The sequence below is a fragment of the Lagenorhynchus albirostris genome, chromosome 3, assembly GCF_949774975.1.
Source record: "Lagenorhynchus albirostris chromosome 3, mLagAlb1.1, whole genome shotgun sequence".
In the NCBI taxonomy this organism is placed as follows: Eukaryota; Metazoa; Chordata; class Mammalia; order Artiodactyla; family Delphinidae; genus Lagenorhynchus; species Lagenorhynchus albirostris.
In genome coordinates, this window is record NC_083097.1 from 155989564 (window position 1) to 156017116 (window position 27553).

Genomic DNA, 27553 nt, shown 5'->3' on the forward strand with positions numbered 1-27553 from the left:
ATGGTTTCCTTTGCTGTGCAAAAGCTTTTAAGTTTCATTAGGTCCCATTTGTTTATTTTTGTTTTTATTTTCATTACTCTAGGAGGTGGGTCAAAAAAGATCTTGCTGTGATTTATGTCAAAGAGTGTTCTGCCTATGTTTTCCTCTAAGAGTCTTATAGTGTCTGGCCTTACATTTAGATCTTTAATTCATTTTTAATTTATTTTTGTGTATGGTGTTAGGGAGTGTTCTAATTTCACTCTTTTACGTGTAGCTGCCCAGTTTTCCCAGCACCATTTATTGAAGAGGCTGTCTTTGCTCCATTGTATATTCTGGCCTCCTTTGTCATAGATTAGTTGACCATAGGTGCATGAGTTTATCTCTGGGCTTTCTCTCCTGTACCATTGATCTATATTTCTGTGTTTGCACTAGTACCATACTGTCTTGACTACCGTAGCCCTGTAGTATAGTCTGAAGTCAGGGAGCCCGATTCCTCCAGCTCCGTTTTTTTTCTTTTCTCAAGATTGCTTTTGCTCTTCAAGGTCTTTTGTGTTTCCATACAAGTTGTAAAATTTTTTGTTCTACTGTGAAAAATGCCATTGATAATTTGATAAGGATTGCATTGAACCTGTAGATTGCTTTGTGTAGTATAGTTATTTTGACAATATTGATTCTTCCGGTCTGAGAACATGGTATATCTCTCCATCTGTTTGTGTCGTCTTTGATTTCTTTATCAGCATCTTATAGTTTTTGGTGTACAGGTCTTTTGCCTCCTTAGGTAGGTTTATTCCTAGGATTGAACTCAATCTCCAGCCCCTCTCCCCTCCCTGGATGTCAGGGGGTCTCAACCTTCTAGTCACATGGTTGGTTACCCCGGCAATCAGCCCCCATCCTTAGGGGCTTTTGGAAAATCACTTCATTAACATAAAAAACCCCACCTCTGTGCCTCTCCTCACTTAGGAAATTCCAAGGATTTAGGAGCTCTGAGTCAGGAACAGGAGGAAGACCAAACACATATTTCTTATTATAAATCACAACATCACAACCATTGTTTTGTGTATTGTGTTTGTTTTCCTTTGGTTGTTTCAGGGGGCCAGTGTCTTAGTTCAGGCTGTTATAACAAAGTACCATAGACTGTGCAGCTTAAATAACAGAAATTTATTGCTTAAAGTTGTGGAGACTGGAAGTCTGAAATCAGGGTGCTAGCATGATTGGGTGCTGGTGAGAGCCCTCTTCCGAATTGCAGATGGCCATCCTCTCACTGTGTTCTCACACGGGGGAAGGGGGAAGGGGTCTCTTCTTATAAGGGCACTAATCCCATTCATTAGGCTCCACCCTCATGACCTCATCTAAGCCTGATCACCTCAAAAAGATCCCATCTTCAAACACTGTCATGTTGAGGGTTAGGACTTCAGCATATGAATTTTGGGGGGACACAACATTCAGACCTTAGCAGAGGGTAAATCCAGCCCCTCTTCTCCATTGTGGCTAGAAGTTGAAGTCCCAGCTGTTGGTTTTGAGGCCTGTGTTATCCTTGTTCCTTAGTTGGCTGGAACTGGAAGATGCTGTTGTTGCCACTGTCTGCTATTTATGAAGCCCAGTATTTATAATTTGCTGGGTCTTGTAGTTAGTTATAGGCCTGGAAACATGGGCTGGTAACAGCCTGGGGACAAGGAGGGGCCATAGGGTAGCTGTGTCCCCCATGCCTTCTGACTCAGAAGTGTGAGTGGCTCCCAGGAATGGCTGTGCAGTGAGAATCAGGTAGCCTCTGGGGTGGGGCCCGTTCCCCAGGCAGATGGGGTGCAGGCCTCGCTTCAGCTCCACCCTTCATCCTCAGTGACCAGCACCGACTACGAAACTGCTGTGGATGCCACGGAAACCTCGTCCTATTTCAGCGCCCAAGGCTACCTGTCCAGGTAAAGGGTCGTGCAGGGGTGGTCCTGGGCCCTTTGCGGGGGGTGGCAATGCTGGCTGGGACTGACAGAATCCAAATCCTGGAGCCTTCAACCAGGCTACGGCAGTCTCTGTCCAGGAAAGAGGAGACCTCAGAAGCCATCCATGCTTGACCCTGGTCCCCTCCTGTCCTGGACCATCTGGTCCATCTCACATCTGCCCCTTCTTGGTTCTCCCTGCCAGCTGGGAGCAGGAGGGCACGGAGTCTACCCCAGAGGAGGGGCAGCTGCCGCAGGTCGTGGAGGACCTGAAAGACCTCCAGGTGGCCCCCGGCACGCGTCTGGCCAAGTTCCAGCTCAAGGTGAAAGGTAAGGGGGAGAGAGATGAAGGGAAAGGAGCTGCCTCCCACCAGAGGGAGGGTTAGGGTTAGGGTTAGATCACCCAGGGGTCTGTGAGGGCCTGTGGAGGGCATGGTGTCCACTGGGCTGTGGCCCTGTGCTAACCACTCCCCCTGCGGCCCCAGGCTACCCCACGCCTCGACTGTACTGGTTCAAAGATGGGCAGCCCCTGACTGCATCTGCACACATCTGCATGACGGACAGGAAGACACTGCACACCCTGGAGATTGTCTCGGTCACCAGCGAGGATGCTGGCCAGTACTCGGCCTACATCAGCAACACCGTGGGTGCTGCTTATTCGTCTGCTCGGCTGCTGGTCCGAGGTGGGTGCTCAGGGATGCAGCAGAGCTTGGTGTCCACACCCAGGTTGATGTCCACCTATAAACCATGCTGTGGCAAGCCTGGGAGCTAGGGCCCAGTGGTCACTGCCCCTGTGTGCAAAAGTCACAGGTGGCCAGAAGCTGGCTCCCCGAGAACATGGGCCCTTAGAGGGCGTGGGGCCCATGAAAACTGACCAGCAAGCAGGGTATCTAGCTGGTGGAGTAGGCCCAGGCAAGCATGGAGCCCTCCGTAGACTGTGGAGGAAGAGGCAGGTAGTAATTGGGGGAGTAGAGGTCTTAACTTCCTTATTTTCCAAAGTTCTGAGCACTGCAAGGTGATTCCAAGTCTTGCCCAAATCTGCCCTGGTCTAGGGACCCAACACTGCCTGTGGCATTGCTTCAGTTGTGGCGTTCTGAGCACAAGCATCCCCAAGTTAGTTTCAGAGCAACGCCCCAGACTCCTGGGCCGGCATGGGTAACAGTCCATCTGGTCCGTGGGGACTGAGTGAATTCCATGTCTGCAGGGCCAGGTTTAGGAAAGGGGCTGTGTGTAGGAGTGGGCGGGGCCACCCTCGGGACTCACACCCTGCTAGGCAGGCCCACTCAGGGGAGGGGGCACCTTGGTGCTATAGATCTGACTTCTGTGCTTTCTTCAGGCCCCGATGAACCAGAAGAGAAGCCAGCATTCGGTGAGCCGACTCCAGAGGGCAGAGGGAGGGAGGGTGGGGTGGACACTGGGGACAGGTTCCGTGAGGGTGCGTGAGGGGGACGACCCCGTGGAATTGGGGCTCTGCACTGTTTACCACCAACCGCCCCATGTCTCTCCAGATGTGCACCAACAGCTGGTGCCACCCCGATTCCTGGAGAAGTTCACCTCCAAGAAGGTGAAGAAGGGCTCCAGCATCACCTTCTCAGTGAAGGTTGAAGGTGAGATGTCCTGCCTCCCTGTCCCACTCAGGAGAGCCCCCAGGGAGGTCCCCTCCCTGCACCCACTCAGGACCCTCCTAGGGAGGCTCAGAGGTGACCCCTGCCTCCCAGAGCCACCCTCTTGGTGTGGGAGACTGTCCACCATCTACTCCTGCCTGCAGGAGACCCGCTCCCAGCTGTGCATTGGCTGCGGGAGGAGGCTGAGCAGGGTGTGCTGTGGATCGGCTGCCACACGCCGGGCTACACAGTGGCCAGCTCTGCCCAGCAGCACAGCCTGGTCCTTCTGGATGTGGACCGACAGCACCAGGGCACCTACACCTGCATCGCCACAAACACTGCTGGCCAAGCCCTCTGTTCCGCAAGCTTGCACGTCTCTGGCTGTGAGTGGGCATGGGTGACCCAGCCAGGAGTGGGAGAGGGGCAGTGTGGGTAGTGTGCAGCCTCAGAGCTCATGGGCCATCTCCCACGCCCTATACTGTGGGCTCCATTCAACTAGCTGAGACCCTCCTAGAAGCCCCCTGCCGCCCTGAGTGGTTTCTTCCTGGGTCACTCTCAGCTCTTCCCAGGGCGGGTGAGTCAAGGCCAAGCTGGAACACTGGGCACAGTCTTCCTCGGGGCTCCAGATGACAGGGCCAAGGCCCCCTGGGGGGTGGTCCAGGCATCCCTGGCAGGGGTCCCGATCAGAATCAGAGCTCAAGGGTATGAGGTGTCATCCTGGTCGCTCACCCTGTTCTCCTGACAGTACCTAAGGAGGCTGGGGCAGCAGAGGAGCAGGCCGGGGTGAAGGAGGCCCTCATCTCCACCTTCCTGCAGGGGTGAGTGAGGGGCTGCTCAAGAGGCAGAGGGGCCAGGAGTGAGGTCCCGAGAGTGTGGGTCCTGGGAGTGCAGGTCCTGGGAGAGTGGGGTCCTGGTCCTGGTGGGGGGCAGTGCTGCTGCTGGGAGGGAGCCCCATCACAGATCCCAGCCCAGCTCTGGCCCTCTTGGGCCATGTGGCTTGGGTCCCCATTGTAAAGAGAGGACTTCCCCAGGGCCCCGACTGTGGCATCAAGGCCCACTGCCCCCAGACCCTCTTTTCTGTCAGGCCTTTCAGGATACCTCCTCCCCCTTTAGGACCCAAGTTGTTTCTGAACAGATATCGCAACCTTCAGGTTTCACTGACCTCGCTGGGCAGAGGAAAGGTACGGGCTGAGTGGGCACACATCTGTGCAGGGTGGGGGACAGGGGGTGTGGAGGAGGCTGCCCAGCTGGCAGGCCCCAGGACTGTGTGGCCCTAGGAACACCTGCTTGCCTGGCTCTGGGCTGGGCCTCCCTGCCCTCTTATGGGCCTAATTCTGAGCTTTGGTTGGTCTCCGGGCCATTTCTGACCCTCGAGGATGTGGAAGCTCGCGGGGGCCCCTGGGCTGGGCCAGCCCTTGGCTTAGAGCTCACGTCCAGGGGGCTGTATGGGTGCCTAGGAGCAGGCAGCTGCTGAGTCAGGGCTGGCATGGGGGCGGTTCGGGGAGGCGGGTGCTGGATATGCTGCCGACAGGGCCCCCACTTTGTCAGGGCTTCTCCCCCTGCCCCCAAGCTGGGTCCCCCTATTCCCAGCCTCTAAGTGTGCCTGCCCCCTGACATGTCCAGCTGCTTCCTGGCCACCTGCACAGGGCCCCAGCACCTTGGCATATTTAAAAAATTGTTTTATGGAGAATACTGAGTCAGCACAGAAGTCGAGAGGAGGGAGCCGTGCACCCCACGTACCCATTGCCCACCTTTGGGATCACTTCTCCACTGACCTGCTTTGTTAATTTACCCAGCCCTCCCTTCCCTGTGCTGCCCCCATCCCAAGCTGCCCTCATTCCCCCGTAACCCCAGCAACGGCTCCCAGCCCCTTACACCTGCAAAGGATCCCACTTCCATCAAGGTCGACCTGAAGCCATCAAACCACAGCTGCCAGGGGTCTGGCCCCCCCAGCCCTCGGGCCACAATTTGGGGTCCTGCCCCCTGCCTTCAGTGTCCAGGACCTGCCCTCATATTATACTGCCTGGCTGAGGTCCTTGTGATCTCCGTCCCTTCTGAGCCCCTTCCCAGACCAGCGGCCAAGTGGCCAACAGGAATGGAGGTTTGGCGCAAACCCCACTGGGGACCCCACAGCTCCAAGCTCCAACCCCAGCCTGACCATTTACCCAGCTTTGCCCTCAGCTGCCCTTGCCCACCGCCTTGCAACCATGCTGGCTACCTGCTGTCCCCTGACTGCCTGCTCTCCCCACAGCCACCTGCTGCCCCCACTGTCATGCCTGAGTTTGTGGTCCCCTAAGTCACACCTTGGCTCAGTTGCCCTTGAGCCAAAGAGACCCCTAGTTGTGGTCAGCCTTCCCTGCTTCTGGCAGCTCTGGCCCGAGTCTGTGCGTCCCTTGGCTACTCTGACCCCCAAGCCCAGGATGGGCCTGGAGGCGGGCACGTCTGTGGAGCACACGGCTGGCTGAGCTAGGGTCTGGCCCCCAGGAGAGCTTCCGTCATCAGAAGCCTGCGGCCACCTGTCCCTGGCTGAGGTGGGCACGGAGGAGTTCCTGAAGAAGCTCACTTCGCAGATCACAGAGATGGTGTCGGCCAAGATCACACAGGGTAAGGGTAGCTGGCGATGGAGTGAGGTCCAGGGGTGGCCGTGACTGAGCCCCCAGGATTGGGGCCCCTCCTCACCTGAACGCCCTGTAGACCCATGGGAGGGCGGCATGGGGGGCAGGCCCTTCGAAGGCATCATGTGCCCTGTGTCCCCCAGCCACGCTGCAGGTGCCTGGAGGTGACAGCGATGAGGAGTCCAAGACGCCGTCCGCGTCCCCCCGGCATGGCCGGTCACGCCCCTCTTCCAGCGTCCAGGAGTCATCCTCAGAGTCCGAGGATGGAGACTACCGGGGAGAGGTGCATGGGCAGGCGAGGGGTGGGGCAGGGTGGGCAAGGGGGTATGAGAGTGTCAAGGACAGGGTGAAGGGGGAGTTGGTGTAGGGGGCCGGGGGAGCTGGGGCAGAGGAGGTGGGCACACACCTGAGTGGCCAATATCACCACTGCGACCCAGGACACCCCCAGCACCCCAGAGGTTCCTCCTTGTCCCTTTGGGGTGGGCCACCTGGCACTCCCGGTAGGATTTCCATCAGTAGAGATGGGTTGAGCCTGTTCTAGAACTTCATGGAATCTCAGGATGGCTGCTGCCTCTCCACTTAATTCCAGAGGCCTTGTAGCCTGGGGCCTTAGGAGGCCCACGGGCCCCTCTCCAGGTCTGACTCAGTGACTTCCCCCCCAGATCTTTGACATCTATGTGGTCACGGCTGACTACCTACCCCTGGGGGCTGAGCAGGACGCCATCTCGCTGCGGGAGGGCCAGTATGTGGAGGTACTGGACTCGGCGCACCCGCTGCGCTGGCTTGTGCGCACCAAACCCACCAAGTCCAGCCTCTCTCGGCAAGGCTGGGTGTCTCCTGCCTACCTGGACAAGCGGCTCAAGGTACCTGGATGGCTGGAAGGGTGGTCCTGGGGTTGTACCCCCGTTCCCCATGAAGGCGGGAGCCTCGCCCTGGAAGGACAGGCTAGTGCTCAAGCTGTCTATGACCCTCTCCTGTCTCTCACCAGCTGTCACCTGAGTGGGGGCCAGCTGAGGCCCCTGAGTTCCCCGGGGAGGCTGTGTCGGAGGATGAGTACAAGACGAGGCTGAGGTGAGGGGCCACCGGGCAGGAACTGTGGGAAGTTGGGTTCCTGTGGGGGGCCTCCAGGATGCTAATTACACCCAAGTCCCCTGGGGCTTGCCTCTAGCTGGCGGGACCTTGCCTGGAAACTTCGTGTGGTGGGGCTGCCGGGTGTGTGAGGGTGCCCTCCCTCCACCAGCTTGCCAGGCCCATTCTGAAAGTGGGCAGCAGGATGCACGTGACTTGGAAGTGCCCGGTTCAGCAGCTAAGCTCCTGGGTCTTCCCCTCATGGCTGTCTCCCCACCCAGCTCCATCATCCAGGAGCTGCTGAGCTCGGAGCAGGCCTTTGTGGGCAAGCTGCAGTTCCTGCAGAACCACCACATGCAGTACCTGGACCACTGCCCCCACGTGCCCACGGCCGTGGCCAGCCAGAAAGCAGTCATCTTCCGAAATGTGCAGGACATCAGTCACTTCCATAGCAGGTGGGCATGCAGCGTGGGCCTCAAGGCTATTCCCCGGTCTGTGTGTACATGCATGTATACACACACATGCTTAGACACACACTTGGACACACTGTTCACATGTGTAGATACATGTGTGCACATACATGCACAAGACACATGCCTACACACACATGGACACACACCACACATGTGCATGCACACGTGGATGCTCACACTCGTACATGTGTGTACCGACAGGGCTGTACCTCAGGAGAGTGGGCAGGAGTCGAGAAGAGACAGAACCTTTGATGACTCGATTCACCCACTGGTGCACCACACTCCTGTACACACATGTCCCCAGGAACACAGGCATATGCACCTGGCTTATCCCCGGAAGTGCCTGTGACACACCTACCCACTGCAACCCAAGTACACAGACATACCCCAGAAATGTGTGCACACATGTACATGGGCACACACAAGTACATGTGCATACCTGCACACTCACAGCCTTTCACATGTGTGCACACATGTACATGGCACACACACGAATACATGTACACCCACAGACACGTACTCCCTTACGTGCTTGCACACCTGCACATAAGTGCACGCCCTGAAATACCACATATGCATGGCCCTCACAGCCCAGAACACTCACTGTCATCCACAGGAACCCGGCCCTGGGAAGGAGCCTGTTTCTTCCCAAACCTGAGGGTTTGGGGCTGGATTGTGGGTCGTGGGTGAGGGTCCTGATGTCAGCCCTCACCTGACCACTGTTCCCCTCCATGGCAGCTTCTCACAGGAGCTGCATAGCTGTGACACGGATGACGACGTGGCCATGTGCTTCATCAAGAACCAGGCAGCCTTTGAGAAGTATCTGGAGTTCCTGGTGGGCCGAGTGCAGGCTGAGTCGGTGATGGTCAGCACGGCCGTGCAGGAGTTCTATAAGGTGCTCCTCTGCCCGTCAGCCCTGCCTCCACTCGCCAGGCTTGATGCTGGCTTCCAGATCTCAGATCATCTTCCCTGACCCTGCTCAGGCCCCACTTCAGCCTGCCCAGGCCCCCTGGCCCCTAGCTTAGAAAAGCGGGCAGGGTCACCCCCCCCAACCCCAAGCTCTGCTCACCTGTTAGACAGTGACACCGGCCATCACCTGGGGCAGCAGTGGGGCCCACCTGGGGAGGAGGGTCTGTGTGTGGGACCCTGATCCACCAGCTCTGGGGCTCTGGGGACATAAGCCATCTGGAGGCTGTGCCCACCCCCCCCCCCCCCGCCCTGAACCCAGCCCTGCGATTTCCACAGAAATACACTGAGGAGGTGCTGTCAGCCGCAGATCCTTCGCAGCCACCCCCGCCGTCCCTGCAGCACTTCCTGGAGCAGCCGGTGGAACGAATCCAGCAGTACCAGGCCCTCCTCAAGGTAGGCACGGCCGGCCAGGGGCTGCGGGGCCACCCCCATGCCCAGCCACCCCAGGTCTCGCCCTGACCCGCAGTCTCCCCCAGGAGCTGATCCGCAACAAGGCGCGGAATGGACAGAACTGTGCACTGCTGGAGCAGGCCTACGCAGTGGTGTCAGCCCTGCCTCAGCGTGCCGAGAACCAGCTGCACGTGTCGCTCATGGAGAACTACCCAGGCACCCTGGAGGCTCTAGGCGAGCCCATCCGCCAGGTCTGGGGCTAGGGGTGCAGTGGAGGGCCTGGGCAGGTGGCCAGGGCTTGTGGAGGGCTGGACTCCAGGCTGGGCATGGCTGACCACAGGCTCACCACTCTCCCAGGGCCACTTCATTGTGTGGGAGGGGACACCGGGTGCACGGATGCCGTGGAAGGGCCACCACCGGCATGTCTTCCTGTTCCGCCACCACCTGGTGGTCTGCAAGCCCAAGCGGGACTCGCGCACTGACACCTTCAGCTACGTCTTCCGGAACATGATGAAGGTTTGCAGGGTGCCAGCGGAGCCTGGGTGGGCAGAGGGAGGCCATGCAGGATGTGCGGGCAGGTGGAGGCTGCTGGCCGGTCCTGCAGCCCAGTCCTGGGTGACCATGGCTCAGCCTGCATCCTCCCCCCACAGCTGAGCAGCATCGACCTGAATGACAAGGTGGAGGGCGATGACCGTGCCTTCGAGGTTTGGCACGAGCGGGAGGACTCAGTACGCAAGTACCTGCTGCAGGCGCGGACGGTCATCACCAAGAACTCCTGGGTGAAGGAGATCTGTGGCATCCAGCAGCGCCTGGCCCTGCCCGTGTGGCGTGAGTGCCTGGGCTCATGAGGCGAGGCTGGATGGGAGGCTGAACCTTTCAGCCTGGCGGTCTGGCTTGCGGGCACCCAGGTTGGCAGGTCCTGAGCCCTGGCGCCCTGCCCCTACCTGGGCAGGCACAAGGGAAGGGGCTCGATTCTGGGGCAAGTGGCTCTCTCTACCCTTGGTTAGCCCAGCCTCTCGGGAGCCCTTAGTCAGAGTGTAGGGCTGGCCCTGACCAGAATTGAGGGGAGCCTCGAGGTTCACTCGGGGCTTTCCAGCACAAGGCAGGTGACCAGACTGTGTTAGGAATGTGAAGGGCCCGGAAGTTCCTCGCTTAGAACAGGAGAGAGGATCCCATTTCAACATGCCCTCTTTTTCCACAGTCCCTACCACTCCCCAGTATACAGCCAACCTGTGTCGCTCACCCTAATGCCCATCCAGGCCCTAGTCTGGTACTATGGATAAAGGCTCACAAGGGGTGGTATCTGTTGCAACCACATCCTTGGTCATGGGGCTGTGGCCCTGCCAGGTGTGCACCTGAGGGGATGGGTGAGTGCTCCAGGCCCTGTGTATGTATCCCCAGGCCCCCCGGAATTTGAAGAGGAGCTGGCCGACTGCACGGCTGAGCTGGGCGAAACAGTCAAACTAGCCTGCCGTGTGACGGGCACACCCAAGCCCATTGTGAGCTGGTACAAAGGTAGGCATTTGAGGGCCAGTGGATACTGATCTTGCAACAAGCAAGAGCTGCCCAGAGGGAATCAGGCTGGGCAGGGGACCAGGGATCCAGGGTGGGACCTCTGGTCTTGGTCCTTGCATGCCAGCAGGAAGGAAAAGCGGGTGGCTGCAATGCCCAGGCTGAGGGGCTGGACACAAGAGACAGGCCTCCTGTTCCAGTCTCCTGCTCCTGAATCAAAGACAGGCTGGCCAGCGTGCACGGGTGGATGAGGTGGGACAGAGGCGGAGGCTGCTTAGGTATGCATCGTGTTTCTGACGCAGTGACTCTGCCCACCACCAAATCTCACTCATTAGCTCTCTCATTTGCCATGTTTGTGCTGAGTGCCCAGGTACCATTCCAGGTGCAGGGAAGGTGCAGTGAACAGGCAGATCAACCTTGTCCAAGGAGGCTGACCTTCTAGGGGAGGAGACAGATGACAAGCACATAGACAAATGTGTAATATTTGTGACCAGCCAGAGAAATAAGGCAGAGTGAAGGGCAGAGAGTAGTCATCATGCAGACATGTTGGAGGAACTCCAAATAGGCAGTGAGGCTCCAGGAGGACAGGGGAGGGGGAGGCACTGAGGCAGGTGTAGTGGGGAATGAGGCTGGGGAATGCTGGGCCCTGAGGGCTGCCGTGTGGGTCTCAGATTTGACTCTGTGTGTGATGGGAGCTGCAAAGTTTGGGGGTCCCCAGGAACACCGAGGTCAGGAGCCCAAGACCATTCTCACTGGACACGAACTGCAAGGTTGGGGGTCCCATAACCGCCTTCAGGTTCAGTGATTCACTAGGACTCACAGAACTCAGCAGAGCCGTTCCACTCAGGGTTCTGGTTTACTGCAGTAAAAGGGAAGAGGCACGTGGGGTGGGGTCCAGTTGGGGAACCAGGTATGGTCCAGATGTCCCCCCCGTGGAGTTGTGTGGACATGCCTGTTTCTGTCAGTACAGATGTGTGCCATCACACGGAGCGTGGCCAACCAGGGACGCTCACTTGTTGAGCCTTGTTGTCCAGGGTTTCTGTTGGGGCATTCACGTAGGCTGACCACCTGCATGGCTGACCTCAATCTCTGGCCCCTCTGAGGTCAAGCTGATGCAGTATGGCCTAAAGCCCCCACCCTAAATCACAGTGTGGCATAGACCATCTGGCGTGGTCCAGGTTCCCAGGTAAACCAAGATACTCTTATTAGGCCTCACCTGGCTGGCAGGTAGGTCTCCTCCGGGCTGGCAGGTAAATCCTGAATCCTTAGTTCAGTCCCAGTAGCCGAGTCCAGTCCTGGTTTTGGAGGAGCTGTCCCAGGGAAGTCAGTCCTCCTGTCCTGCTTGTTCACAGCCAGCTGGGGCATTTGTTCACCCACGAATGGCTAAGAATGGGGTTGGAGAAGACATGCAGGGGCACTTTGCTGGGACATGAAAGAGGGGCCGTCCCAGTCCCACTGTCAGAGCTTCAGGCCAGAGTCAGTGGAGCAGCAGCTGGTCCCCCGCAGCAGCCTGGGGATCGTCCTTCTGAAGTCTGTGGGGTCCTGGCGTCTGTGGAGCTCCCTTCCCAGCTGCCTCACAGAACCCATATGTAGTGCAGCTCCATTTCCCTGCCATCCCTTCTCACACCCCAAACTTGCACCTGTGACGATGTGTCCAGAGAGACAAAACCATCCCATAAAAGTTATTTAGAAGTAAGAATGAGCCCCTCAGCCGCCACCTTTCAGCTGGGCTGCCCCCAGGAAAGTGTGCCCGCCGGGCTGCATCGGAGGGGAATGAGGGATGCACCATGCCCAGGAACAGTCAGAGTGGGATCCCAGGTTCCCAGCTGTATCCAGACAATCCACTGACCATTACCCTATGAGCAGCTTGCAGGCTTTGACCCCCTCTGAGGACAGCTGTATCCAGTGAGTAGAGGAGGCGAGGGACAGTCAGACGGTCAATTCATGCTGGGCAGCTTCTGTGAGAGACGACACAGGTTCTCAAACCGCAGGTGGTCCAGGCAGCGTACACAGCCATGTGGTGTGGCCAGAGCTGGCCATTCACCGACCTAAAGCAGCATCTCAGTTGGAAACACCACAGATGGCCCTGAGAGGCACCCATCTGCTAGATGGGGGTTCCACCCCAAGTGATGTGCACCCCCCTCATCTCAGAGCCTCTCTCGGCAGTCCCCTGTCTGGCATGCACTGGAACTCAGTGCCACGTGCAATGCAACGGCTCCACACAGGAACCCTGGTGGGAGCCCTATCAGTGGCCTCACTTTGCCTCCATGGTTCACGGACCCAAGGAAGGGTGTCTTCAACCCACCTGTCTATAGCCTGTTAAGTGTCAAACCACATAGCCAGGGCGTTCACAACATCTCAAGGTCAGTGAGCACATAACCTTTGCCAGGAAAAGTAGCATCTGGCAGGAGAAATCAGACTCACCAGCCAGCAAAATGTCATTCATTTGGCAGAAGCTTGAGTGTCGGGGGTGAGGGCCAAGTCCTGATCCACGCCCCCCCACGGGGGCAGCCAGCAGGGAGCAGAGAGCACCAGCGATGTGTATTAGACATCATGCCCATGCGAATGCAGGGACCTCTGGTCTTGGTCCTTGCATGCCAGCAGGAAGGAAAAGCGGGTGACTGCAATGCCCAGGACTCCCACCAGGAGCTGTTAGCCTGCACAGCAGACCCTGTTACAGCCACCCTGTCCAAGCCAGCTGGAGCCATAGGACCAGTGACTGGATTGGGCTGGTGACAATCTCCTGCCAGCCACCACTCTCTCTGGCTGTTGATTTTGGACTCGGCCTCTCTCGTTAGCTTGGCTCCTTTCACATCACCCAGGAGGCCTGGAACTTCCTTTCTCCTCCTGGGGTTCTGTTGGCAATCTTGGGAAGTGACAGGTTGCTGGGCTGGACCTGGTTACATACTCTATAGCCACCTATCCAAGTGTAGGGTGTCCCCACCCTTGTGTGGAGCAGGGAATTCCGAACAGAGGTAGAAGCCACAGTCACAGCACCCTGACTTGACCCCAAGGTGACATTACTTTTCCTGCTCTCTGGGAACCTTGCTCACATCCCATCAGTGGAATCAGATGCCTGTGTCCAGCAGAGCCATCAAAATCCAAGTTCTCCCCCTGCCTCAGGTGCCTGGCATATCAGATGCGCATGTAGGGCTTCTGGTCCCTCTGGGCACAGGGAGACGAAGGCCCACTTCTGATTTTTTTTTTTTTTTTTTTTTTTTTTTGTGGTACGCGGGCCTCTCACTGTTGTGGCCTCTCTTGCTGTGGAGCACAGGCTCCAGACGCGCAGGCTCAGTGGCCATGTCTCACGGGCCCAGCCACTCCGCGGCATGTGGGATCTTCCCAGACCGGGGCACGATCCCGTGTCCCCTGCATCGGCAGGCGGACTCTCAACCACTGTGCCACCAGGGAAGCCCCATCTTCTGATTATTTTTCTCTTAAACAGAGGTGAAGGTGGAGGACGAGGAAGGGGCCAGGGATGGAACAAGACACACTTCCATAGCTCAGTAATATCCAGTGTTTTGGGCTCACTCAAAGCCCTAAACGGGCAGCAAATTGTCACTACTGATCCCATCTGTTTTAGCTTCAGGGACCGCTTGACTTAAAAACCACATCACATTGTTCTCAGGGGCTCTGTGCTCCTTGCCTGGCTGGGGTTTAACTTGCATGGTGGTGACCTTTTGGATGGGATCCACTTAGCAGGGGTTTCCACTGGCCCAGAGCCATGGTAACACCTCCCATCCTCTTTCTGGGTCTTCCCATAAGGGCTGAGTGGGTTTTCCAAGGAGGCAGGGCCACCTGTCAGGAAGCACTTACATCTCTTTGGATCACCTTCTCCAGTATGTCACCAGCATTCTAGACACCATCCAGGTGCCACGAGCCCATGTGCCAGCTATTGATGGTTCCCTGTAGAGGTTTGTCTATATCAGGGAGTTGTCCCGAGCCAGGGTTCATAGCGAACACTGAGGTCCTTTACTGTTAACTCTAAAAGAATGCTGCACGTGTTTGGTACCCACGCCTCTTATCCCTGAGTTCTAGCCCTGCTCCTACCTGCATTCTGCCCATCAGGATTGGTGATGGCTCTCTCTTTGCACCCGGTGTAGGTGTGTGTTTCTGTGACTGGGGTAAGAAGGGAATGGAACCTTCCTGGGACTCAGCATGGGTTCTAATATTTGTTGGGAAGTGGGGCTGACCTGAGGCTGAACCAGCAGTGTCCCCACCGCAAGGAAAGAGTACATCCACCAAGGCACTATTCAAGTGTCTGTCTCTGAGCCCACTTCTCAGTGCTCAGATTGCAGCCACCTGCTCAGTTCCTCTCCATTCACAGCAAATAGCTGTTTCCTGCCCAGCTGACCATGAAGTGTGGTCAGTATGTTCACCACTGATTCCTGTGGACCTCCCTCATGTTCTGTTAACTGGCCCACGGGCCACTTTCTTTCTCTTTGGGGATGCTGTGTCTCTGACAGGTATCCCTTCCTTGCTCCCAAAATTGCAGATCAGAAACTGTGAGATGTTTCTTGGCTTGCAAGCCAGCAAGCCAGCCTACCAGCCAGATACAAACAAAAGACACAAGACCCCGGGTCAGAGACAAAGGCTGTTTCTCACAGCAAAAGCAGCATGGGCTGCCCATGCCTTGATCTGCACATCCAGGGACCAGATGTCAGCTTCATGCAGTGGGTTGTACCACAAGAGAGAACCCCCAAGTTTTAGGAGATGCTGAGCTTTTCTGGGGCTACTGGCCCATCTTCCCATCCTTCCCTCCAGAGCAAGAAGTGACTTATGGCCCTAGAAGACAAGCAAATGTCTCATAGGGAAGGAAGGTGAGGGCTTGTTCCTGCTGCCCTGGATGGCTCCTGGGGTGTCAGTGCTGGTGGTAGGTGTCTTGGCCCAGAGGATCTGACTGTGCAGGAATCCCAGAAGTCCGTGGAGAATTGTCTTCTGACAGCAAGATGAAGACTGAGATTTGACCACCGATTGACAGTGTCACCGGTAGCCTTGTCAAGGGCTGTTTTGTGTGCGAGGTGAAAGCCAAGAGGTGTGGGTTTGGGAAAGGATGGAAAGGGAAGCACCTGGAGACAGAGAGTGAGAACAACTCTTTCCTGGAATTATCATACAGGGGCACAGAGAAATGAGGTGGTAGCTGGAGGCTTTTGGGGGGATATATTTTTAAATTGTTTCTTAAGGTTCCCTGTGAATCAGAAGTCAAGGTGCTGCTTATGAACTGTTATAACTTAAACAACCTTGTTCAGAAAGTACAGAGTTATTGGAAAGTGTTCATCTATGAAATTTTACATATTTATGGAGAAAAGAATTCTTTGTAGTGAAAGATGCACCTCTCACCATCTCTCTCCCAGATAAGAAATGTGTTACAGCTGGACATGTTAGATGGGCATTTGGATGAGGGTGATTAAAGAAATGGGTGGGGGCTTCCCTGGTGGCGCAGTGGTTGAGAGTCCGCCTGCCGATGTAGGGGACACGGGTTCGTGCCCTGGTCCGGGAAGGTCCCACATGCCGCGGAGCGGCTGGGCCCGTGAGCCATGGCCGCTGAGCCTGCACGTCCAGCCTGTGCTCCACAGCGGGAGAGGCCACAACAGTGAGAGGCCCGCATACCACAAAAAAAAAAAAAAAGAAAGAAAGAAATGGGTGGTGTCCGAGTATGTCTACTAGGTGGGGTCAGTACCTTGGAGGCCCCTGGATAGTTGCAGAATCATTGGTGAGGTGATTGAGGGTCTGGTTATCAGAAGGAGATGTCCTCTCCTTGGGTTTGGGTCCTCCAGCCCGGCCCCTGCCTCCAGCTAAGAGCCTGCCTTTAAGAGGCTACACTGTGCCCAATGAGGTCTGGGGAAGTAGATGGGGGGCGGTGCGCCACGTCTCCATCCAGGGCTCCAGGTCAGCTTGGCTGGCTAGACCCCTGGCAGGGAACCCACACTGGCTCTTGTGTTGCAGGGGCAGCCTCCTCCATCAAACCCTGCGACTGTGACCCCCAGGCAGGCCCAGTCTCTTGTCCCTGATGGAGTTCCCTCTGTGACGGCCCTCCTCTCCTTTCCAGATGGGAAGCCAGTGGACGTGGACCCTCATCACATCCTCATTGAAGACCCTGATGGCTCGTGTGCCCTCATCCTGGACAACCTGACTGGTGTCGACTCTGGCCAGTACATGTGCTTTGCAGCCAGTGCTGCTGGCAATGCCAGCACCCTGGGCAAGATCTTGGTACAAGGTGAGCCCTGGGGGGAAGGCCAGAGTGTGAGTGCCCAGGCCCCACCCTCTGGGCATTGGAAGGGTATCAGCCCTCATGGGGGGGTGGCACGGGCCTGTGGATGGAGCTGGCAGGGGCTGGGTGTGAACATCTTACTGAGGTCGGGGGACTCGCTGGTGGACGTGGGGTCCTGCTCCGTCATGGTGTCTCTCTCTGTCTCTGTCTCTCTCTGTATCTCTATGTCTCTATCTGTCCATCTCTCTGCCTGCATCTCTTTTTTGTTTCTTTCTCTGTATTTCTGTATCCACTTCTGTGTCTCTCTCCTTCTATCTGTCTCTGTTTCTCTCTGTCTTTTTGTCTCCCTGTATCTCTGTTCCTCTGTCTGCATCTCTTTGTTTCTGTGTCTCTCTCTATCTGTCTATCTCTTTCTCTCTGTGTCTCTGTCTCTTTCTCCATCTCTCAATCTCTGTCTCTCTCCCCTCTCCCCACATTCCCTGGACCCTGCAGTCCCGCCTCGGTTTGTGAACAAGGTCCGGGCAGTGCCCTTTGTGGAAGGAGAAGATGCCCAGATCACCTGCACCATCGAAGGTGTCCCACACCCTCAGATCAGGTGGGCCAGGCAGCTTGGGGCCAGGGTGGAGGTGGGCAGGTGGGCCTGCCCTGGGGCCATCCTGCCTGCCTGAAAAATGAGGGTGGGCAGCCCGTTTGCTGGGTTGGGGTAGGCTGGACACAGAACCTCAGCCTTTCCGATGAGAAGTGGGCGTGATGGGGCTGCAGCACGTTCTGAACACAGCTCTAGCTGCAGCGAGGAGGACAGAGGATGTTGGGTGGGTGGCATTCAAGAGGGATGTAAGGGATGTCCTCTGTAAGGACATCTGGATCTGCAGGGTGGGTGAGGGGAGGGTCCTGAGCATGGGGGACCTGGGGAGACCCCACCTGACCACCCCCGGGGTTGGCTTCAGGTGGTACAAGGATGGGGCCCTGCTGACCCCTGGGGGCAAATACCAGACCCTGAGTGAGCCCCGCAGCGGCCTGCTGGTGTTGGAGATCCGGGCAGCTGGCAAGGAGGACCTGGGCCTCTATGAGTGTGAGGTGAGGAGGGTAGGCCCAGAGGGAGGGGGCTGAGGGGACCTGTCTTGGGGATCCTGCCTGGTTACCACCAGTCCTGACCACAATGAGAGAGGGGACAGCAGACCACTGTCACCCACCATCCATGACGAGGGGACACCAGGCCACTGTCACCCCCTGCCCATGATGAGGGGACAGCAGGCCACTGTCACCCGTTGTCCATGATGAGGGGACAGCAGGCCACTGTCACCCACTGTCCATGTTGAGAAGACAGGGACGGAGGAGGTGGGCCCTGGGTGGAGCCCCCTCAGTCCTCGTGGCCCGGGGGGAACTGGCAATGGTCTGGGGAAGGTGTGTGCTGGCTGTGGTTCTTCCTGGCTGCTAGCTACTGCTGCTGCCGGCAGCCTTCATGGGTGAAGTGTGGGGCCTGCTCCGCATGGCAACTCTCAGGGAAAAAAATGGACCCATGTCAGCTCTGGACCTGTGCTGTCCATTTCGGTCACTGTTGTCCACACACAGTGATTTAAATTTAAATCAGTTAAAGTTAACTCTAGGTGAAGATGCACTTCTATTTCAAGTACTCAGAGCCCACGTGGCCACTACACTGGACAGAGCAGATAGTGTCCCCACCGTCACAGGAAGCTCCTGGTCAGTGCTGGGGACACAGTGGCTCGCCCGGTACCCTTTTCCCTGTGGTCAGGCTCTGCAGATCTAGGAACAGCCGTGGTGGGCCCCCCATGCTACAGCTGGCCTGTACGGCCTCCAAGAGACTGCCCAGGCCCCCTGGGGAGCCACAGGCTCTAAGTGAGCCTCTGCTGTCTGCCCTGCAGTTGGTGAACCGGCTGGGCTCCAAACGGGGCGGCGCGGAGCTGTTCATGCAGAGCCCGGCGCTGCAGGCCCGAGAACAGCACCACGTGGAGCAGCTCGCTGCCGTGGAAGGTGAGTGCTTCCTCTGCCAGTCTCGGCCTGGGCTGGACCCGCCCTATGCCTGGGCAGTGCCAGGTGGGGTGAAACCATCAGCGCCTCTAATCAGAGCACACTTCCTGGATGAGGGGAAGCAAGGACGGAGGAGGGGATTCAGAGGTTGAGGGGCAAGCACTGGTTGCCAGTTCCTGACTGGAGCAGCATATATGTGGGCCAGAGGAGGGTGGGCTGTGAACCCAGAGCCTGGGGAAGGCTGGAGGGGCAGTCCGAGAGGGTGGGGCCCTAAACCCTGCTCAACAACCTGGGGGAATAACAAGTGTATATAAAGGCCAGACCTGGGTCCTGAGCAGCCGGCCAGGCAGTGGTCGGAGGGGTATTATAGGACGGGTGGCAGGGATGGTAAGAGGGACGGCTCCACAGAAGCAGGCTGCTGGATCCCAACTTGGCTCCTAGGAGAGGGAACAGGTGTCAGGGGCCTGATCCTTCCACACTGGGTGGGGCTGGCTGAGGAAAAGAGAGAATGCCGTGGCTTGGCCTCCCTGGCCTGGCCTGGGCCAGGCTGCGAGGGGTCTGGGCTGCAGAATGGGCCTCATTAGGGAGCCGTGTGCTCCCGGGCAGGAGGTGAAGGGTGGCAAGATGCCTCACTCCTCCACTCACGCTTGGCTCCAGGGTCCCAGCTGGGCCCAGCCCGGGGATGGCCCAGGGCAGGCAGCAGCCCCAGGGAGAGTTTCTCCCAGTCTGAACTGCCTCACCCGGAAGGGGCTGCCAGGACAGATGTTGAGCCTCCCATCCTCGGGGGCATGCAAGCAGAAGCTGCACCCAAAAAGCTGGTGGAGCTGCAGCTCTCACAGTAGGATGGGCTGGGAGATACGTGTCCTCCCAAGTCCTGAAAGTTGGCTTCTCTGACGCCTTGAGCCACCGGATCAATCCCTCCCAGGGCCCAACGTGCAGGGGCTGCTGTCTGTCTGGACCCTCACAGAGTCGGCCACCTGGCGCCAGGAGCTCAGCCTTGGGGCCTCTGACGCCCTCTAGGGACTCTTCCTTCCCTCGTGGGCAGGGATCCTGTTCCTCAAGCCCCAAAGGGCACTGGTCCAGCCGGTTCCCATCGGAGGGCCCCATGGCATCTGCCCGCACCTCTATCCTGCCCTGTGGCATCTTACGTCGGACAGAGCAGGGCTCAGCATGCACCTCAGCACACCCTCTCGACTGGTGACAAGCACGTCCTACAGAGCCATTTACTTCATTGTCATGATGGGTCTCTGTCAAGGTCCCGTGGACACAGGGTGTGGAGGACGGGCGGCCCACCTGTGCCGGAAATGGCCTTCGTGCCTCATGAGGAGAGGCCAGTCTTCACAGACCCTGGAATTGGAGCCCGCTGCCTCCTGCTTCCTAACCCTATCCTGCCGCTTCATCATTAACCCGGTGGTTCTGCAGCCAGAACGGGCCCTGGCTGGCCCTGTGGGGTGGGGCGCTGCCCTTTCGCTTGTGAAACTGCGCAGGGCCAGGAGCTGCACTTTGCACAGCTGCACCCCTTCCACAGCCAGTACTCACTGGAGCCCAGAGCCCACCTGGTGGCAGGTTAGGTCAGGAACAAAGGTGCCAGGAATGTAGCAGCCCACAGGTGCCCTAGCCACCACCCCCAAAAGCAACAGAATGAGGCCCCTGTCAGGGAGGGTGAGGCAAGGAGCCCTGGATCTCTCACTGCTTGGCCTACGGACCACAACAAGTTGGTGCTCTCTGGGCCCAACTAAGGCTAAACACACAGGATATTTTGGCTGGATCCCATTCTCTCTTCCAGTGGACTCGCCTCTCTCCAGGAGGCAGCTTGCACAAGCACATACGGGCACACACACGTGTGCATGCAGACACACACATTAGCATGGACACACACAAACACGCACAGTAAATGTGGCTCCCAAGTGCCATACAGACACAGCTGGTACATTTAATTCACGTTCATCTAACTGGAGACGAGGTTAAGATACCCACAGTCATCTAAGGGAAGTTCTTTTTCTATGTGGCACTGCAACAGAGGAGAAAATCCCATCGACCAGGGACTAGGAGGCTGTGCGCCCTAGGCCATGCCACTGGACTTTTTTGAGCCTCCCCCTCAATTTTCCCCACAGGATGGCGAGAGGGACTGTTGAGATGTGTGGGTGCTGGTAGCTGGTGGGCTGCCTGCTATCCAGCTGGGCAAGGCTGGGAGAGGCATCTCTGTGCCAAGCCTCACCCTGTCCAAAAGCTACAGAGGAAGAGTCCTCGAGATGGTGGGGAGTAGTTGCTGCCAGGTCCCCAATGGGTCCCGCCCTGTCCCTGGGACGTGGGTCCCCTATCAGCAAAATGGGAACCACAGGCCGTATCCTGCTGGCTCCAGCGAGGAGGAAAGCTAGGAAAGTCAAGAGACAGTTGAATTTGTGGGGTGCTCCTATGGGAAGACCTAGGTTTCCCTGCTCACTCAGAGCTCAGGACCCTGCTCAGGCATCCTCAGGTCACTCCCAGAGGGACTTCTGTGGTCTCATGCCACAGGACTCAGATGTGCTACCTCTAGGACTCCGGAGTCATTCTGCCCTGGAGAGACGCCCTTTGGTCTTTAGATTTTTTTTGTGAAATAGGCACCAGCCACCCCGGTCCCAGTTTGGCTATCAGCCACAGGCCATTCCTTTTCCCTCTCTAGGCCTCGGTTTCTATGAAAAGTGGAACTTCAGGCCTGACAAGTTCACAGGGCTCCCTGGGCACATGGGCTGAAGGAAGAGCTTGGATTTCTGTGTGGGCAGCCTAGACAGAGCCCTTACTCTCCTTGAAGCTCCTGCAAGAACCCCTCAAGAGGGATTCTTCCCTCACTTGGGACACACTGTTATCACAACTCCTCATTCCCCAGCCACTCAAGGCAGGCATTATCACCTCCATTTCAAAGATGAGGGACCTGGGACTCTAAGCTGAGACATCGCTACCAGGGCCACACAGTCAGGCAGGGTTTGGATCCAGTTTCCTAAGCTGAGCAGGTTACTACACTGCCATGCCACTCAGATAGCTCAGCCCCCAAACGCCGGCTGATCTGTAACCCTCGCTATTCCGACTGTTTTCTTTGTAGTCACTGAGCAGGAGACTAAAGTCCCCAAGAAAACCGTCATCATGTAAGTGCAGGCGTGTTCCTAACCTTCCTTCTGACTGCAGTGCTCCCTGCATGCCCACTAACCTCCCTGGACCGTGCCTGTGGAGCTTGGCCCCTTGCTTGTCTGACTGCTTGCCCACATGGCCTTTGTTCACCACGCAGACTGCCAGCACCTCGCAGATACTCCCAGGGCATTCACCTCCCCCTGGGCCCTTGGCTACCTTCACACTTCAAAGCTGTCTCTTCCAGGGTCTAAGTACCCTTTTCATGGCCCCGTTGCCTCAGCAGGGTAGACTTCCTCTGTGTACGTCACAGTGGCTCACCCAGGGCTTGGACCCAGAATCATGCCAGTTAGCGGGGAGCAGGGACTGAAAGCTGCTTCCCCCAGTGTACTAGAGGCAGAATGCTACCCTAGGATGCCCTAGGGCATTGTCCAATGGAACTTTCTGTGATGATGGAAATAATCTATATTTACACAGCCCCCTACAGCAGCTACTAGCCGCGTGTGGCTACTTGTCTAGTGTGGCTGAAGAACTAGATTTTTAAATTTATTCGACTTTCAACACTTTGAATTTAATTAAAATAGCATAACCATAGTGAACAGCACAGCTCTAGGGCCCTTGGAGGTCTCCAAACTCAGCCCTCACACTAGGAAGGGGGGGACACTGAGGTTCAGGGAAGAGAGGAGGCTTGCTGAGGGTGGCTCACAATTGGAAGCCAGCCGAGAACCCATTTCCTCAGTGCCACACCCACTGTCCCATCCTCCATCCTTCAGTGCCTTCAAGGCTGAGGAAGAGCCACGCACGTTGTTGACAATTAAATAATACAAGAGGTCCAGAGCTAGGTGAACCCACAGAAGGCAGGATTGGTTTTGACCTGGATAATCTGGAAGGACTTCCAGCAGGAGATGTGTGACGCAGATGGGTGGAAGAGCTTGTAAAATCCGGGAGGAAGGAAGACTGTGATTTCCTAAAGCCAGGGGACAGGGAGGCTCCAGGATGGGGAACCTCTTAATTCCCCATAGGCATAAGACCTCCTATAGGTGCCTGCAGGTGGTGATATCGCTGGAGAATCCCGTCTTGATAAGCTCCTGGGTTAACCCTTCCGTGACGTTCTCCCTTCTCCCGCAAAGCAGATTGCCACGTCACAATAGATGGGTCTGCCTGGGGCAGAAGTAAGTCCCATCCCTGGAGGCATGCAACCATGCCAGAGCTTTACACAGATCACCTCTGCATTTCATCTGTGAGGGGAGCAGTGTTATTCACATTCTACGGAAGACAAAATGAAGGAGCAGAGATGGGGCCGGGCAGCCCCGCTGAGGAGGCATTAGGGTGTCCTCGTGCTTAGGGGAGGCTGGACTAGGTAACTCCCGAGGCATCCTGAAGTCCAGCCTATTCCAGGCGTAGGGAGGTAGCAACCCTCACCCTGCAAGGAAGCGTGCACCCCTTCATCTTGAGGGATGGAGAGAGGCAACTGCCTGGCGCAGCATCCCAGCAAGGGCACGCCACACATTGCGCCTGCGCCACGATGAGGGGCTCTAGGGAGCCAAGGGGTACCAGAAGGAAACGGGAGAGAGACCCCTGCCGCCTGGCAGCCTCAAGTGCTGTGCCAGTGGCCTCAGAGCAGGGTGCCTACCTGCCCTCGTGGGGGCAGCAGTGAGCGGAGCATGGGGGTGCATTCAGGAGGAGTGAGCCAGCTGTCCAGTTCCGCTGGACTCACTGTCTTGGCTCAGCAAATCAGGCAGTGTGAGGCCAGCAGATGGGGCCTTGCCCAGGTTTGGGCAGTCTCTGACCCGGGGACAAGCCTAGAGCCACTGAGTCTTGCGTGAAGCAGGAAGGCAGGCCTGTGGCCCTGAGTAGGCCACGTCTCCGCGCCTCAGCTTCCCCGTGAGTTAAGGGGGCATGGCATTTCCCCTTTACCGGGTGAGGGTTGGAGGAGGCAGGATCTGTACTTGCTATGTACCCCAAGGTGTGGCCACACATCTCTGGGCCCATGCCTGGGAGTAACTGCTCCTGTATGGAGCTGTGAGTTAGACAAAAGCAAAGCTGAACAAGAGACAGACAAAGTCCTAGTCATTGCAGGCAGCTGGTGACGGCACTGAGTTGTCACCATATGCATGCTGGGTCCCTCTGCCTGAGCCCAAGAGGAAATGCAGGTCCTGGGGCCCAGGAGAGCTGTGTGTTACTAAATGTGTTCCTGCTCCCTGCCTATTACTCATTGCACCCTCAGCACCTGGCAAGGTCAGGCGTACTGGTTGGCATAGGAAGGCCTGGGCTGACTGGTGGGCTTCTGACTCTTGGCTCTGGGCAAGTTTCGAGCCCTTTTCAGCCTTGTCTGCACCTGTAAAAGGGGGTCAGACCCATCCACCAGAATTGCTGCAAGGTCCCTGGCCAGCGCCCCATGCACACTCACGTGCAAATGGACTTGAGTTCTATCTCCTCGTCCCCTTCTATCCCCCTCCTGTTTTGGGAAATGGAGCCCAAGAGGGAGGCGGACTTGTATGAGGTCACACAGCCCATGACTGGCCAAGCCATGCCTAGAGCCAGGTGTCCTTGCTGGGCCTCACATCCCCAGACCTGGAGGCCATGAGCACAGGCCACGGGTCAAGACTCTGACATTCCTCCTGCGCCTGCGGCATCAGCTGCCCAGCCTGTCCCTAACCGAGGATCACTGAGGCACCTGCCGTCTGAGAGCCCCTCTAACCCCCACCACCCTCCTGCCATGTTACAAAGCACAAAGCACTGATGGGCTCAACAAGGAGGGCTGTGTGGCTTGCACCCCTTCATTAGCTCTGTAAGGAGGGCTGGTGTCTCCAAAATGAGACAGCCGTAAACAAGGAGGGGAGATTGACACATGACGTTACAAACCAGTCTGGGGTTTGGAGGTACCTGCGTGATACAGCATGGGCCTCCCCTGATGCCTCAACCTTCATTTTGAGATCTGTACACTAGAGCCTGAGGTTGGCCAGATGAGACCCTGTGCTTTGTTTCTTTGGTTCTCTGGATGGGGATCTGGAGATCCGGCTTAAGCCCATGTGTAGGAGTTAGTTTATGCAATTTCGCCACCTGCTTGCTTGTACATTAACCTGATCTCTCTCGCTGGCCCCCGAATGTGCTGATGGCAAGGGCGCTGGGTGAGGCTGTGGGTCTCTGTGCCTATCTCCTCTCGGCCCTCTCCCCACAGAGAGGAGACGATTACCACTGTGGTGAAGAGCCCCCGTGGCCGACGCCAGTCCCCCAGCAAGTCTCCCTCCCACTCCTATCACCCTGCCAGCCTGCCCAAGCCAGGCCTGTTGGCCCCTGAGCTGCTGCCCTCGCCAGGAGCCAGCCAATCCTGCAGGCCCGAGGCAGAGCCAGGCTGGAGGCCCACTGTGCCCACTCTGTACGTGACGGAGCCCGAGGCCCACGTGTCAGCCCTGCCCGGGGACGCTGGGCCCCAGCCCAAATGGGTGGAGGTCGAGGAGACCATTGAAGTTCGGGTGAAGAAGACTGGCTCGACGGGCGCGTCTCTGGCCAGAGAGACGCCTGGCAGCTCGGAGGGGCTTCTCTCCACACTGCCTGGCAGGATGCCTGGAGGAGACCCCAATACAAACAACTCCAACAACAAGCTGTTGACCCAGGAGCCCCCAGCCATGGCCAGTGTAGCCGAGCCCCTAGTCTTCCATGTGGAAACGGGGCCAGGGACCCCCGAGCTTTCCCCTCCCTGGGCTGCTGAAGAGGAGGCACCCCTGGAGGAGACGGAGGAAAGAGGTACCTACCAGATAGAAGAGCCCCTGAGTGCCGATGGTCTTCAGGGCCGGGACCCCAAGATCCTCACACACAACGGCCGTGCACTCACGCTGGCTGACCTGGAGGATTACGTGCCCCAGGAAGGGGAGACCTTTGGCTGCAGCGGCCCCATGCCCAGTGCTTCCGATGACCCGCCCTGCGAAATCTCAGTGCTTCAGAGAGAGATCAGCGAGCCCACCGTGGGGCAGCCCGTCCTGCTCAACGTGGGGCTCCCGCCAGGTTCCCGAACCTCCCCTGGCTTCTTCACACGCACGCCCAGCTCCCGGGAGGCGTTTCCATCAGGGCCGCAGGACCTTGGCCCCAGGGGCATCTCCTTCTGCTTTCAGGAGGCCCGGGCTGGAGGTACCATGTCCCGGAAGCCGTCCTTCTGCACTCAGGTTCAGCGCTCTGTGGACAGTGGCCAGAGCAGCTTCAAAACGGAGGTTTCCACCCAGACTGTCAGCTTTGGGACAGTGGGGGAGACTGTCACCCTGCACATTTGCCCGGATGAGGACGTGGACCCTAGCCCCTCCCAGGGCTGAGGCCAGGACCATCAGGAGCTGGGTGGCTAGGATTGAGACGAGAGACTCTTGGGGCTGGGACACCCCTGACTAAGCTGCCGTGGTTGCAGGGGGCAGCAGAAAGAGGCAAATGGCTTTGGGGCCGAGGACCCTGCCTGGCACCAGCCTCAACTCACCTCACAGCTGCCCTGGGTTTTCAACTCAGGAGAGAGTCCCAGAGCTGACACCCCTCGGACACCTGTACTCTGACCCTGCCCTGGCTCTCCAACAACTCAGGACGCCTCCCTCCCCTTCCTCCCTGGGTGCTTCCTACCTCACAGGACTCGGTCTTCAGCTGAGGACATTGCACACATCTGTGATCTCAGAGTGTACCGAAGCTGCTCTGAGAGCACTGGCCGGAGTGACTCGCAGACTGCAGCTCTGGCTTCGGGGGCTCCGGACACAGGGAAGGCACTTGGGCATCTTTCCTGCTCCGTTCATGAGGCAGTGGCTGCCACATGGGCCCTGTCTGCCCCGGCTTAGGCCCCCGTCCCAGTGGCCAGGCCTGGCACAGCCCTGCCTCTCACCCAGGCTGGGGGTTCCAGCCTCCCTCTCGATAGGGGGCTTCCCCCAAGCCACATCTTACCCGTGAACGTTTTTTCTTGGCCTCCAGGAGGCCTGTGTGGGGCCCAGCTCTACAGACCCTCCTAGGCCTTTTCTACAGGGCGGACCAGGGTCTCTGTGTGGGAGCAGCCCCCGTCAGTCGGCCCTGATGATGCTAATAAACTGGTTCCTTGCACTGTCTTTGCTCTGCTCTTTTTTGCTTCTCCACCTGGTGACTCCGATGACTCGGGAGGGAGGGGCCCTCCTGGCCTGGCCCTGGAGACCAACCAGTGGACAGCCCAGGCCCTTTCCGTTGACAGCCCTGGGCGGACCCTCAGCATCGACCTGTGGGTCCTGGCTAGTCCTGGGGATCCTGGGTGGAGACGTGATAGTTCGCCTGTCCGGCTTGCTCACGTGGGCTAAGGGGCTGGTGACAGGTGCACACAGTGTGGCTGGGGCAGCACGTAGTGGTTGCTCCTGCTGGGGGCCTCCTGTGCAGCTGGGTCCTTTGTCAGGACAGACATGGGGGTGTGATGTGTCAGGGGTCCTGATGACCTCCTTGGAGTGGGGAAGGACAGGATGGTTGCCCCAACGCCATAGAGGGCAAACGGATGGCAGCCTGCCCAGTTGCCTCTTCAGCCTGGTGGGCCCTAGGATACAGAAGATCAACAGGAGAGAGGCTCTGGGGCAGGGGAGAGCTCCATAAAGGGGGACCTTCTAGAAATGGAGTGGTGGGCATCTCTGAATGGCCACACGGGGATGGCAGCCAGGTGGGGGACGGAGCTGCACTGAAGGCTGAGGGCAGGAAGCCGAGACACAGGAGGCTCTGAAGGTTCCCGGGG

At 57.7% G+C, this 27553-nt stretch overlaps 1 protein-coding gene across 1 annotated transcript in view; it reads left to right on the top strand.

The window, feature by feature from the left end:
* The window catches only part of OBSCN (obscurin, cytoskeletal calmodulin and titin-interacting RhoGEF), a 179017-nt gene extending 152105 nt beyond the window's left edge, over nucleotides 1–26912 (top strand). Inside the window, exons 68-92 of the mRNA XM_060144488.1 lie at nucleotides 1817–1895; nucleotides 2116–2240; nucleotides 2396–2593; nucleotides 3247–3279; nucleotides 3419–3517; nucleotides 3679–3897; nucleotides 4260–4332; nucleotides 4628–4695; nucleotides 5999–6118; nucleotides 6273–6412; nucleotides 6792–6992; nucleotides 7118–7200; nucleotides 7479–7652; nucleotides 8409–8565; nucleotides 8916–9032; nucleotides 9116–9280; nucleotides 9387–9545; nucleotides 9680–9857; nucleotides 10431–10544; nucleotides 16591–16758; nucleotides 17245–17347; nucleotides 17700–17829; nucleotides 18636–18744; nucleotides 21821–21863; nucleotides 25025–26912. Of these exons, the coding sequence (XP_060000471.1) occupies nucleotides 1817–1895; nucleotides 2116–2240; nucleotides 2396–2593; nucleotides 3247–3279; nucleotides 3419–3517; nucleotides 3679–3897; nucleotides 4260–4332; nucleotides 4628–4695; nucleotides 5999–6118; nucleotides 6273–6412; nucleotides 6792–6992; nucleotides 7118–7200; nucleotides 7479–7652; nucleotides 8409–8565; nucleotides 8916–9032; nucleotides 9116–9280; nucleotides 9387–9545; nucleotides 9680–9857; nucleotides 10431–10544; nucleotides 16591–16758; nucleotides 17245–17347; nucleotides 17700–17829; nucleotides 18636–18744; nucleotides 21821–21863; nucleotides 25025–26150 (4181 nt within the window). The 3' untranslated portion in view covers nucleotides 26151–26912. The remainder of the gene's footprint in view (nucleotides 1–1816; nucleotides 1896–2115; nucleotides 2241–2395; nucleotides 2594–3246; nucleotides 3280–3418; nucleotides 3518–3678; nucleotides 3898–4259; nucleotides 4333–4627; nucleotides 4696–5998; nucleotides 6119–6272; nucleotides 6413–6791; nucleotides 6993–7117; nucleotides 7201–7478; nucleotides 7653–8408; nucleotides 8566–8915; nucleotides 9033–9115; nucleotides 9281–9386; nucleotides 9546–9679; nucleotides 9858–10430; nucleotides 10545–16590; nucleotides 16759–17244; nucleotides 17348–17699; nucleotides 17830–18635; nucleotides 18745–21820; nucleotides 21864–25024) is intronic.
* Nucleotides 26913–27553: the final 641 nt, after the last annotated feature.